The sequence below is a fragment of the Pristis pectinata genome, chromosome 33 (assembly GCF_009764475.1).
Source record: "Pristis pectinata isolate sPriPec2 chromosome 33, sPriPec2.1.pri, whole genome shotgun sequence".
Taxonomy (NCBI): Eukaryota; Metazoa; Chordata; class Chondrichthyes; order Rhinopristiformes; family Pristidae; genus Pristis; species Pristis pectinata.
The window spans coordinates 17,821,155-17,835,416 of NC_067437.1; the positions used below are offsets into that span (position 1 = coordinate 17,821,155).

Sequence of the window (14,262 nt, forward strand, 5' to 3'; positions counted from 1 at the left end):
TTGAGATGGAGGGTGAGAGAGCTGACTCTGCAGCTAGTGTCCTGAATCTAAAAAAGGTAAACTACGAGGAGCAAGATGGGTGTGAAAAATTGGGAAACACTAGAACATAGAATTGTACAGGCACTTCAGCCCACGATGTTGTGCCAAACTAATTAAACACCTAACTAAAGTAATCCCTTCTGCCTACATAATGTCCATTTTCTCTCCTCTTCCATCGGGTAGAAGATACAGGTGCCTGAGGGCACGCACCACCAGACTTAAGGACAGCTTCTAGCTCACTGTGATAATACTATTGAACTGTTCCCTTATACGATGAGACGGACTATGACCTCACGATCTACCTTGTTGTGACCTTGCACCTCATTGCACTGCACTTCCTCTGTAGCTGTGACACTTTACTCTGTACTGTTATTGTTTTTACCTGTACTACCTCAATGCACTCTGTACTAACTCAATGTAGCTGCACTGTGTAATGAATTGACCTGTACGATGGGTTTGTAAGACAAGTTTTTCACTGTACCTTGGTACAAGTGACAATAATAAACCAATACCAATACCAATACCAATACCCCTCCACTCTCTGCACATCCACGTGCCTGTTTACGAATACTTAAAGGTTTGACAGTGGATAGGCAATGGGAAACATTTAAAGAGCTCATGGATGAACTATAACAATCGTTCATTCCCATCTGGTGTAAAACTCAGCAAAGGAGGCTAAACGATGGATTTCAAAAGAGATCAGGGGTAGTATTAGAGAAACAGAATATGAGAGCAAGGTTGCAGAGAACATAGAAATTGACTGAAGAGTAAAAGATTAGTGAAGACAAAGGCAGTCAGAAGTGGGGAACTTTACAATGGGGAAGAAAGAAATGGCAGACCAATTCATTTCTAATTTTGATTCTGTCTTCACTAAGCAGATTTCCTTTGGACTGCCTCCAATGCTACCATACCCTTTCCTGGTCCTTCTGTCTACGAACAGACAAAGTAGCATTGGAGACAGCCTAAAGAAGAGTGGCCAGGCTAATCCCTGGGATGGAAGGATTGTCCTATCAAGAGAGGTTAAACAGGTAGGGTCTGTATTTTTTTTTGGAGTTTAGAAGAATGAGGGGTGACTTTATTAAACATGCAAGATCCTAAGGAGGCCTGGCAGGGAAAACGTTGAGATGTTTTCACTAATGGGAGAGTTTTGAATGAAGGGACAAGTTTCAAGGGGCCGGTCGTTTAAAATTGAGGTACATAGAAAATTCTTCTCACATAGGGTTGTGAGTCTCTGGAATTTTCTGCCCCAGAGTTGTGGAGGCTAAATCATTAGAGGTACAAAAGGAAGGTTGGTAAATTTTTGAAAGATTGGGGAATTCAGGGTTAAGGGGATCTGGCACAGAGGAAGAGTTCAGGTTTGGGGTACATCAGCCATAATCCTATGAAGCAGGCTTGAGGGGCCAGCTGGCCAACTCTGGTTCCTATTTTTTTGTGAGAATACAAGTAACACCCCAGGAATGCTCGGGAACACAGAGTCTAGGGGGGGGAGAGAGGAACTTAAAGGAAGTGGGCCCAGAAATAGTGGATGCATTGGTGGTCATTTTCCGACATCCCTTTGGAACAGCTCCAACAGATTGGTGGGTAATTAATGTAATCCCAATATTTAAAAAGGGCGGTTAGCCTGTTCAGCCTGACATTGGTGATGGGGATAATGCCAGTGTAAAGGATGTAAAAGTTGGGCCCTTGGAGAAAAGTAAACGGGAACAGACAAAGTCAATATGGATCTGTGAAAGGGAAGTCATGTTTGACAAATCTACGGGAATTTTTGAGGATGTAACCAGCAGAATAGATGAGGGAAAACCAGTGGAAGTGGTATATTTGGACTTCCAGAGGATTTCGATAAGATCCCATGTAAGAGATTGTGTGCAAAATGAAAACCCATGGGATTAGGGGATAAAGTACTGACAGAGCGAGAGAGTGAGAGAGAGAGCTGGTTGGCAGACAGGAATCAAAGAGCAAAAAAAATGAACAGGTCTTTTCGCAAGTGGCAGGCAGTGACAAGTGGGGTACAGCAGGGATCAGTACTGGGACCCCAGGCAGTGGAGTGGGGTACAGCAGGGATCAGTACTGGGACCCCAGGCAGTGGAGTGCGGTACAGCAGGGATCAGTACTGGGACCCCAGGCAGTGACAAGTGGGGTACAGCAGGGATCAGTACTGGGACCCCAGGCAGTGGAGTGCGGTACAGCAGGGATCAGTACTGGGACCCCAGGCAGCGGCGTGGGGTACAGCAGGGATCAGTACTGGGACCCCAGGCAGTGGCGTGGGGTACAGCAGGGATCAGTACTGGGACCCCAGGCAGCGGCGTGGGGTACAGCAGGGATCAGTACTGGGACCCCAGGCAGCGGCGTGGGGTACAGCAGGGATCAGTACTGGGACCCCAGGCAGTAGCGTGGGGTACAGCAGGGATCAGTACTGGGACCCCAGGCAGTAGCGTGGGGTACAGCAGGGATCAGTACTGGGACCCCAGGCAGTGACAAGTGGGGTACAGCAGGGATAAGTACTGGGACCCCAGGCAGTGGCGTGGGGTACAGCAGGGATCAGAACTGGGACCCCAGTTATTTGTGGTATGTATGTTAATCATTTTAGACAAGGGAATTAAATGCATCTTCAAGTGTGCAGTTGACACAGAGGTGGGTGGGAACGTGAGCAGTCTGGAGGATGCGAAGAAGTTCTAGGTTGATTTGGACAGATTGAGGGAGAAACATGATGGGGCAGTGTAAAGTGGACAAATGTGAAGTTATCCACTTTGGTGGCAATACAGGAAAGCAGATTATTAGCTGAACGGCAATAGATTGGGCAAGGGGGAAGGTGCAACAAGACGGGGTCTTCTTATGCAGCAGTCTCTAAAGGTAAGCATGTGGGTGCAGCAGGTGATTAAGAAGGCAAATGGTATTTGGGCTGCACCGTGAGAGGAATGGAGTACAGGGGCAGAGATGTCGTGCTGCAATTGTACAGGGCCTTAGTGTGCCTGCACCTTGAGCACTGTGTGCAGGTTTGGTTTCCTTATCCAAGGAAGGATGTTCCTGCTAAGGAGGGAATTCAGCAAAGGTTTACCAGACTGATTCTTCAGACAGCAGGACTGATGTATGGTAAGGACACTCCTGGTGGTGGGCAAATCCAGGACCGGTAATCCATTCAAGACCAAGACGAGGTGAAATTTCTTTTCCCAGGGAGCAGTGAATCTGTAGAATTCTCTACCACAGAAAGTAGTTGAAGCCAAATCATTAAATTTATTCAAGAAAGAGTAGGATATTTTTCTAAGGGTTAGAAGGGTCAAGGGACATGGAAAGAAGCTGCAGCAGGAGACTAAATTTGGATGATCAGCCATGATCATGTTGAGTGGTGGGACCGGCTCCAAGGACCAGATGGCCCACTCCCCCAATTTTTCCTTATTTCTCCAAGGCAGAGCTGGATCTTCCACTTGGGACTTCAGGCTGAATGTGGTTGTGAATGCTGTAGCCACTTCTTTAGCACTCACATGCTGGGCCCTGTCATTGCTGAGGGTGGGGACGTTCTTGGAGCCTCCTCCTCCTCCTGTTACCTGTTTAGTTGTCCCCACCACTCATGACCAAATGTGGAAGCATTAGAGTTTTCTTATGAGCTACCGGTTGGAGACTGCTTAGCTCTGACGATTACACACTGTTTAGTGTATAGGTTGTCCTGTAATGCAGTGAGATTGGTGCTTCACTCTTAGATACACCTAGTGCTGGTCCCTTCATGCCCTCCTCACTGAGCATCCAGGGTCGATAGTAATGTTGGAGCGATCATGCTAGGCCACAGCAATGCAAGTTTCTGCTGCCACTGATGGTTCACAGCACGTCATGGATGCCCAGTTTTCAGCTGCCAGATTTACCTTGAAGCTATTCCATCCAGCATGATTGTAGTGCCACACAACACAATAGACAGTGGCCTCAGTGTGAAGATGGGACTTGTCTCCAAAAGGACTGTGCAGCAGTCACTTCTGCTGATGCCAGCATGGACAGATGCACCTGACACAGGTAGATTGGTGAGGATGAGGCAAAGTAGTCACTACCTGCCACTGGCCTAGACTGGCAGCTACACCCTTCAGGACTTGGCCAGCTCACTCAGTGGTGATGCTACCAAGCCAATCTTGGTGACGGACACTGAAGTCCCCACTCAGAGGATATTCCATGCCCCTGTAGCCTTCTTCCAACTGTCGTTCAACATGAAGGAGCAACTGGGGGAGGACAGTGGGTGGTAATCAAGAGGAAGTTTCCTTTGCCCATGAGACTGGTTTGAGGAGTCTGGCACAGTGCACGGTGACTCTAAGGTACGATTCAGTGACCGTGAACAAGTCAGGCTATCGCTTGATGAGTTGGAAAACAGCTCTCCCAATTGAGACACCAATACCGAGGCAACCGTGGAGACTAAAAGGTGAGATTCAACACCTCGTGATGTACCCTGATTCTACGTAGAACCCCTCAGCAGCCATTGTGAAGGATACTGCAGTGTGACTGAGCACATCACCCACAGTGAAGAGTCCAAAAGATGAGACCAGTTGTACCTGCCAGCCTCCTCCGCCATTCAATAAAGTCATGACTGATCCAGTCCTGGCCTCACCACCACTTTCCCACGGACTCCCCTGCAGTTTAACCGTCCGTCAAGCTCTGGTCTCTGGGTAGAGAATTCCAGATACCCTCACAAAATTAATTCCTCCTTTTCTCCATCTTTGGCCCCAGGTTCCAGCTACATCAACAAGGGGACACATCCTCTCAGCATTCACCTCGTCAATCCCCCTCAGAATCTTGTTTCAACACAATCACTTCTTGTTCTTCTGAATCCCAATGCCTGTACGCCCAGCCTTTCCTCATCTGCCAACACCTTCGTCACCAACCTACTGAGTCTTCTCACCTCCAAAGCAAGCACATTGTTCCTTAAATATGGAGACCAAGAGTGTATGCAGTCCTCCACATGCGGTTCAATGTAATCTACTGTTATAGTTGATATGTTTGCAATAAACATTTCACTAGCACTCTCCAATGACCTGATTTACCTACATGCTAAATTTTGCTATTTCGTACACTCGGACCCTCAAATCCCTTTGTACCACAATATTTTGTAGTGTTACTCTACTTAAAATAATATTTGCTTTTTTCATTTTTCTTTCCAAAGTGGATAACCTCATATTTTCTTATATTATACTCCGTCCTGCCCACTCACTTAACCTATCCACATCTCTCTGCAGGCTCTTTGTGCCTTCCTCACCTGTTGCTAGCCCACCTACCTATGTACTGCCAACAAACTTGGCGACAGTACACTGGGTCCCTTCTCTCCTTCACTAGGTCCATAGTCCCGCAATTACACACCCAAGGGTAAATGTAATGAGGGTTTCTGCTTCCATCACTCTTTAAGGCACAGGCAAATAGGTGTGTTACCTACCGTGATGATGTCATTTTTTCGGAATCCCAGCTCATCATCATCATGACGTTCAAAATCAAGGAGTGCTTTGGCCCTGCGCTTTCGGTTTCGGGACACAGCGACGTAGTTCTCGTGGTCCTTCTGATGGCTCTCCATGGAGTAATCCGGCGTCAGCTCCTGTGAAGGAGGAGGCAGGTTATTCCCTTGCTTCAAATGCTCAAATACAGTCAGGTACAGTAGCAAGCGCGTCCTTACAGGTGGAATGGATTGGAGGAACAGAGGTGTGGGCATAATCTAAACCATGCACAATGTATGATAAATGTAAAAGTAATCGAGTAACCTCAAACTGCCTTCATAATCCAGAGGGCATTGAACAAAGTAAGAATGAAGATGCAGAAAAGTCTGTCCTTTTCTAGAATGCAACACAAAGCTTTCTCTCTCAAATTCACCCATCTCTCCCATTGCATCAATATCCTTACAGACTGGCTCAGTCGTTGGATACAAAATTAGCTTGGTCTTTAAAGACAGCAGGTAGTGGTGTAGGGGATTCTCTGACTGGAGGTCTGTGACCAGTGGTGTTTTGCAGCGATCAGTGCTGGGACCTCTGTTTGTGATATAAGTTTGCAGTCAATGCGAAAATTGGCATAGTCGTGGACAGTGAGGAAGGTTGCCATAGGATACAGCAGGATACAAAACAATAATCAAAGACCCCACCACCTGGGACATTCTCTCTTCTCTCCTCTACCATCAGGTAGAAGATACAGGAGCCTGAGGGCACGTACCACCAGACTTAAGGACAGCTTCTACCCCACTGTGATAAGACTATTGAATGGTTCCCTTATATGATGAGATGGACTCTGACCTCACGATCTACCTTGTTGTGACCTTGCACTTTATTGCACTGCACTTTCTCTGTAGCTGTGACACTTTACTCTGTACTGTTACTGTTTTTACCTGTACTACCTCAATGCACTCTGTACTAACCCAATATAACTGCACTGTGTAATGAATTGATCTGTACGATCGGTATGCAAGACAAGTTTTTCACTGTACCTCAGTACAAGTGACAATAATAAACCAATACCAATAAGATGTAGGAGCAGAATTAGGCCACTTGGCCTATCGAGTCTGCTCCGCCATTCAATCTTGGACGACTTATTTTTTCAACCTCATTCTTCTGCCTTCTCCCCGTAACCCTTAATTCCTTAATCAAGAACCTATCAATCTTTGTCTTAAATGCACCCAGTGACTTGGCCTCCACAGCCCGCTAAGGCGATGAATTCCACAGAGACACCATACACTAAATACTAAAGCAGGAACATAGGGGGCTTGGTGGGTCTTGGCGAAGTCAGACTCATCTCATGGTTTTATCCCAGTGAGGGGTTGTGCTGGCTCCGGACTGTAAACTCTGAGGAACGTCCGATTCCTAACCACAAGTGAAAGCTTTTATCTGTTGGGGTTTTGTAAGCCAGCTGGGTGAGGGTGGGTCTTTGAGGATGCACCAGGTTCAGGCTCTGGAATAGTTTCTGCTGGTATTGATTGCATCCAATGCAGCACGGAATCATTGCAGGCGACAAGCTCCAACTCAGGCAATAGATCCTCTGCCCCCATTGCTCCAACAGCAGCCACCTGCTCCCCCGTGTGGTCTCCAGATACAACTGCAGTCTGTTGCAGCTGTGGGGAATTGTACGCAAGGTGAAGATGTAGCCTGAAGTTTCAAACAGTAAACAGCTTGAAATTTAACAGAGCAAACAAGTCTGAAATAAAATTCAAAATGCTGGAAACACTCACCAGGTCAGACTGCAGCTGTGGAGATGTTTCAGGGTGATGACTTTTCAAGGCAGCCTGACCTACTGAGAATTTCCAGCATTGGAAACCTTCTGCGAGAGGTGCATGGACACTGGGCTGTGTGAGGAAGAAGCGGCTCTGTTAAATGTACTCACAATGGTGCAGTTTTTGGGGTCCAGACACTGAAAGTGTCGAGCTACTTGCAGGATGGCTTCTCGCAAATCTGCCACCAACTCCGTCTGCTTAATGTTCTTTGCCTTCAGCACTTCGGCATCTTCGTTGTCCCCTGTCAGTGAGAACGATTAGAGACCAGGTACGTGAGCAAGTGAGGCAGGAGGAGAAGGGAAGGGGGGTGAGGGGGTGGGAGGACTGCAATGGTAGGGAGGAGGGGAAGGGGCAGGGAGAGGAGGGAAGTCGTGAGGGGAGGTTATGGGGAGAGTTGGGGGGGGGGTAGGAAGTACCCCAGGGAAGGGAGGGATTGTCCAGGAGGGAGGGAGTGCAAGGGAAAAGGTCTTGAGGGGGTAGAAATGAAAATTAAATTTTTAGTTCCTTTGGTAATGTTTGTGTACTTATATTCTGGTATTGTAATGGCTTAGCCGGAGGCCATTCAGCCCATTGTCTACCCCCTGGGTTCCAATTGGAGCATTCCCAACCTTTCCCTGTAATCCTGCATATTATTCTTCTGTGTGTGTCCATCTTATTCCTTAACTGATTGTGTTTCCACAGTCCCACAGGCAGGCAGCTCCCAGTCACATCTCCTACTTGCAGAAAGGTTTCCCCTCATGCCCCCTGCATCTTCTGGCCAAAACATTGAGCCCTCTCAACGACCTTCACTTCCTGTCACCGGTATCGGTGAGCTATTCCAGCTGTGGTCTAGCCAGTGTGTTACAACAGGGTCCACATAACCTCCCTGCTCTTGGAGTCTGTGCTTCTAGTTATGAATCCCACTTGCTTTACTAACTGCAGCCTCAACACGCCCTGGCCCTCTCATGAATTTACACAGATGTACTCCCACATCCTCTGTGGCTGCACGCTCTTCTTCACTCTGCCATTCCATAGATATTCTCCCTGCTTATACTGGCCTGCCCATGTGCATCACTTCACACTCCTCTGCTATGCTTGTACCCACACAGCCAGCCTATTGATGTCTTCTTGCAATCCATTCCTGTCCTCCTCATTGTTCATCATTTGTCCAATCCATGCCTTCTCTGCAAATTTTAGAAATTTATGCTTCATACGTATGTTTAAACCAACAGTTGGCATGTGAAGAGAGCACAGATCCCAGCCCTGACCCGGGAGCACTGCTGTCCACCATCCAGAGAACCACTGATCTCTCCTCCCTGTTTCCCACCCCTGCTGCACTGACCCTTCAATTCCATGGGCCTTAAATTTGTTAACCAATGTAGGACCATATCAGACACTTCATGAAAATACACGTTGATGACATCAATTGTATTCCCTTCACATCAACCTTCTGTTACATCAGCAAAGAATACAGCCAGTGAAATGGCAATCCGTTACCTTCAACAAATTCCAGCGGCTCCCCTCCACTAACTCACTGCCCCAAGCACCTATAACTAGTTTTTCTGATGATTATTTCTAAAAGCACAACTGAGGTAAAACTGGCTGTTCTAAAGCTGCCTGGCACCTCCACACACCTGCAGCAACATCCCAGGCTTCAGGGGAGGGAGCAGTCCTCGGGTTCCTCCCCTTCATCCAGGGAGAATTGGACAATCAGCACTTAGTCAACTTTCAGCTCTTCCATCACCCCTGCTACCTCTCAATTTTGGCAGCAACCTTTTCCTTGATAAAGACCAACAAAAAGATACTCATTTAGTATTCTATACCTATTCATTCTGCCTTGATGCAGAGATCACCTTTATCTGCCAATTAGGATTTACATGTGTTGCCTCTTGTGTTGCCACTTCACATTCTATTCTTCACTCACCTATTTCCCTCCTTGCCCCTCACCCTATTCTCCACTGACGGTGGTTCTCACTCAAGTTATCATCTTTGTCATCCAGGAGACTCTGGCTTTGGTTCCCTCATTCTTTTCCCCTTGTGGCAATGTACCCAGGCTGTACCCACAACACTGCTTGACTGATCTCCCATTGTTCCGATATGGTTTTACTTTACTTCTGGCCAGACCCCCTGCTCATCCCTTTGAAGTTAGCCCTTCAGATATCTCCATCCAAATGATCAATGCTCCCCAAGAATCCTCCCCACCTGGCCCACCTCATTCCCTTGAACCAAACATCCAGCACTGCATTATCTTCCAAAATTAGTATCAACACTCCACCTCCTTTTCCCCATCCCTGCTTTTGCTAAACACATTGCATGATGTTGTGCCCAGCCCCGTCCTTTCATCGAGCCTGCTTTCAGTTATCGTCACTACATCATAATCCCACTTGCCTATTTGTGCTCGCAGCTCACCAACATTATTCACAGGATTCTGTGCTTATTCACAACCATTCTAAACCCAGTATGTATCCCTCGTTTTTTCTCTGAACTTGTTTCCATCTAACACTGCACTATTCCTTCTCTATTCCTATCTCCCATTCCTTTGAACAACTTATTACTACCACTACTTTTTTAATACGATGCAGCAACAATTGATGAGGGAAGTGCCGTTGATGTTGTACTTGGATAAGATGCCACAGTGTAAACTTGCCATTAAGACCAGAAGCTATGGAATAAAAAGCTCCATTGTACCATGGAAAGAAAGTTGGTAAATAACGGGGAGCAGATTTGTTGTCAAACGTTATTTTTCCAACTGGAGGGAAATGTACAGGAGAATTTCCCTGGGGTTTGTACTAGGACACCGCTTTTAGAGAATGATATAGTACAGAAACAGGCCCTTTGGCCCACTAAGTTTGGGCTGACCATCAACAAAACTCATTTACACTAAGCCTACATCAATCCCAATTTATTCTCCCCACATTCTACCACTCACTTACACACCAGGGGAAAGTTACAGTGGCCAACTAACCCAGCAACCTTCATGTCTTTGGGATGCGGAAGGAAACCGGGGAACCTGAGGTCACAGGAAGAATGTGCAAACTCCATGCAGACAGCACCAGAGGTCAGGATTGAACCTGGGTCATTGGAGCTGTGAGGTAACAGCTCTATGAGCTACGCCACTTTTCTTAGCAGATAAATGATTAGGATGGATGCAAAGGGCATAATTTCCAAATCTGCAGATGACACAAATTTGAAGGCACAGTGAACCATGACAAGGACGGTAACAGACCTGAGGGAGACAAGTAAAGACCAGTGACATGGTGACAGATGAAAATGAGTGTTGAAATTGTGGTGTTACATTTTGGGAGGAAGAATGGGAGGAGGCACAATTCTGAAAGGGGGTACAAGAACAGAGAGGTCTGGGGGGTAAAAGTGGATCGTTCATTGAAACTGAGGAAGTGGTTTATAAAGCATACAGACCCTGGAGTTTACTGGTTCAGCCACAACTGGAGTGTTGTGTCTGGCACCAGACTTCAGGAAAGACGTGAAGGTTTTAGAGAAGGTACGGAACTGATTTCCAAGATGATTCCAGCGATGAAGGCCTTTAGCTCTGTACATTGACTGAAGTAGCTGGGGTTGTTCTTGCGAGGGGATCTGGTAATAGACATGCATGAAAGGTATCGACAGAGTAGATAGAATCTGCTCCCATTGGCCGAGTGGTGAAGAAGCAGGGGGCCCAGAATGAAGGGGAGTAACTGAAGAACCAAGAGTGACAGGAGATTTCCCCCAGGCTGTCAGGCTCCTGAATACCCTGGAGACAGTCTCAGACAAATGCTGTGTCAAAAGCCCTGGTTTGCACAAGGGCATATAAGAACTTTGGCTGCTGCTAAACACGTTTCTACAACTAGTGTAACACACTGAGTTCTGTATTTTCTTCGTCCAACTCGGTTTTGCACTAAATTGTATTCTGTATATACTGTTTTTTTGCACTATTTGTACTTAGGATAAACGCAGACAAAAAATTGTGCATGTCTTCTGTTTTATGTATGTCCTTTGTTGTGTGAGTCTGGGGGAAACGACGTTTTGTTCCTCCATGTGTTTTTATAGTATATGGGTCAATGACAAGAAAGTAACTCGAACTTGAACTTGAAGGAAACTTTTATACCTCCCTCACCTAGTGATTGGGGTCTGAATCACACTGCTGGGGGATTGGTGGAGGCAGATTCAACCGTAGCGTTTAAAAGGGTTAAGTGCCTGAAGGGAACATTGTTGCTAGGCTGTAGAGAGAGGGTGGGGAAGTGGATGAACTGACAACTGCTCTTGCATGAAACTGGTACTCCTCCCACACTGAGACTCTGCAATATGCAAGTCTGCCTCTCAGAACTGCAGAGAATACACTTACCGAAGAGGAGAGCTCCCAGGCCAGACTTCCTGCGCTGGGACTGTCGTCGAACTATCTGGAAATAAGGACAAAAGAATGAGAGGCAGCAGTAAAACCTTGCACAACTGCCGGACGCGAGGTTACACCACCACCTGAAGTTGAAAGCAACGTATCCAGAGCTCAGCACCTGGGAGGTAGGAACAAGTATCTTTTTCCTAAATTGTTGCAAAATGTGCTTAAGAGCCTCCCTGACAAAGCAAGTGGAGTAACGTGACATCAGTACAAGCACTACCTCATTCTAAACAGAGGCAACATACCCAGCTCCCAGATCACACTCGACCGGTCCCCACAGAGCACTGGAGTGCCCAGCCACACTAACCCAAGCATTTAAGAATCCAGGGTCATTCACACACCCCCCCTCCACCCACTCCAAGATCATTTCCCCTGCACCCTCTTACACTCCAGTCCCTCACCCATTACTCTGCACTCCAGATCCACCTGCCCCCATCAATCTGCTACCCCTGTATCTCCCCCTTGCTCGGCCCCCTGCATTCCTCCCCCCCCTTCCCTCATACCACCAATGCCCCCTGTGCCACTCTTATGATCCTCGCTCAGTCCCCCACTCTCCCCACTCCACACCTGCTTCTCGGCAGTGTAGCGGTTAGCGTGACTCTATTACAGCGCCAGAGACCCGGGTTCAATTCCGGCCACTGTCTGTAAGGAGTTTATACGTTCTCCCCGTGTCCGTGTGGGTTTCCTCCGGCTGCTCCGGTTTCCTCCCACATTCCAAAGACATACAGGTTAGGAAGTTGTGGGCGTGCTATGTTGGCGCCGGAAGTGTGGTGACACTTGCGGGCTGTCCCCAGAACACTCTACGCAGAAGGTGTATTTCACTGTTTCGATGTACATGTGACTAACAAAGATATCTTATCTTATCCTCTGGACTCTCTCAGTCCCCATGCCCCCTCACACCACGCCTGCACAGTTTGCTCACACATGGCATGGGACTGTTTTACCTTTATGCTTTTTGGAACATCCTACCCAGGACTGACCTGCACAGCTGGGTCACCCACCTTGGAGAAGTTTGGCAGTGTTGATTGGGAGTTGTTCAGCTGGCCTTGTTCTGCTATTAAATAGGCCAGATGTTTGCTTCTCTGGGCTTCAATCATCACATCTGTCAGCGACCCAGCAATCTTCATCGACTCCTGAAGAGAAATGTTCAATTGTTTATTGCACAAATCTGCAAAGGGAGGCAACAAACTGATAAAATCATCTTGGGGCATGTTTGAACTGGTCTGAACTGGGCAGTGGAGAGAGCAGAGCACACAAACCTACCCACGGAATGGGAGTGGGCTATCCCACTCCTCCCACCTGCTCCTATGTTTGATGAGGTCACTGCTGATGTGATCTGGGCCTCAGCTCCACCTTCCTGCCTATTCCCCACAACTATCCACTCTTCTGGGGACCAAACGTTTATCTCAGCCTTAAATGCACCTTATGTGATAGCCAAAAATTCTCAGCCCAGTCTTAAATGGGTGACCCCTGAATCTGAAACTATGTCCCTTGTTCAAGATTCCCCCCACTTGAGGAGGCGTCCTCTCACCATCCACCCCATCTAACGCCCTTGGAGTCTTGCATGTTTCCGCAAGATCACTTCTCATTCTTCTACCCTTCCAGTGAGTGCAGGCCAACCTGCCCTATTCCTCCTCAATATGCCAACTTCTTCACCTTGTGAACGTGGTGCCATCTGCTGCCAGGCTTACCCACAGGTCAAGGACTCATCAGTGGTGAGGTTGTAACCATCACCAATCACTGGGAAGGTTCTGCACCAGTTTAGTGACCACAATGAGCTTGCTGCCACAGAACAAACTTTTCCATCTGGAATTTCCCAAACACTTACATATAAATTTAAACATTCTCCAAAGCTAAATTAACCATTCATGTAAATGAAACTAGCTGTCAGGTGACTGACTTTATAAAGCAGCATTTTCAGTAATTTATCTCATTTTCAGATCTACACTCATTAGAGATCTAGACTTAACCATCATGGTGATGAGGAATCTGCAACTTTCCTTCATCGGTGTAAAACACTGTGCTTTCAGAGAGCTTTGACAGATTTATTTCTCCTATATTACTTTGCACTAAAATGGACTTTGTTTTGTTCTTGTTCTAATGTGTTCTTTCTTGTAAAAATTGTGTTTATGTTTTTCTTGTGAATGCAGCTTATACGATGCTATGTGCTTGTGATGCTGCTACAGGCAAGTTTTCCGTTGCACCTGTGCACACATGTACTTGTGCAGATGACAAACTCAACATTGACTTCATTATAGACTTATTGCTGTATCATCAATGTCAGCAATTACTGCTTCTCTCCATCAACGCACCATATTCATAGTAATGTAATTTATTACCTCCTTCTATATAATATTGTTTTGAGTTATCCATTATCTACTTCTCCCTCATTGTTTTTAATAATTTAGTTCTTTCCACATCCGAAAAACATGTGCTCTAAGAAATCTATTACTGATGCGCTGTACTTAGTAGAGAAATAAAGGACTGCAGATGCTGGAACCTAGAGGAAAAACACGATGATGCTGGAGGAACTCAGCAGGCCGGGCAGCATCTGTGGAGAAAAGCAGGCGGTCAACGTTTCGGATCAGGACCTTTCTTCAGGACTGAAGATAGGAAAAGGGGAAGCCCAATATATAGGAGG

At 46.8% G+C, this 14,262-nt stretch overlaps 1 protein-coding gene across 2 annotated transcripts in view; it reads right to left on the reverse strand.

Annotated features, from left to right (window-relative positions):
• The window catches only part of sgsm3 (small G protein signaling modulator 3), a 108,000-nt gene that overhangs the window by 31,082 nt on the left and 62,656 nt on the right, over positions 1 to 14,262 (reverse strand). For both annotated transcript variants that reach the window (XM_052043409.1, XM_052043410.1), the window contains exons 13-16: positions 12,623 to 12,754; positions 11,571 to 11,625; positions 7,363 to 7,493; positions 5,441 to 5,596 (exon numbers count right to left, since the gene is read on the reverse strand). In XM_052043409.1, coding sequence (XP_051899369.1) covers positions 5,441 to 5,596; positions 7,363 to 7,493; positions 11,571 to 11,625; positions 12,623 to 12,754 — 474 coding nt within the window. The remainder of the gene's footprint in view (positions 1 to 5,440; positions 5,597 to 7,362; positions 7,494 to 11,570; positions 11,626 to 12,622; positions 12,755 to 14,262) is intronic.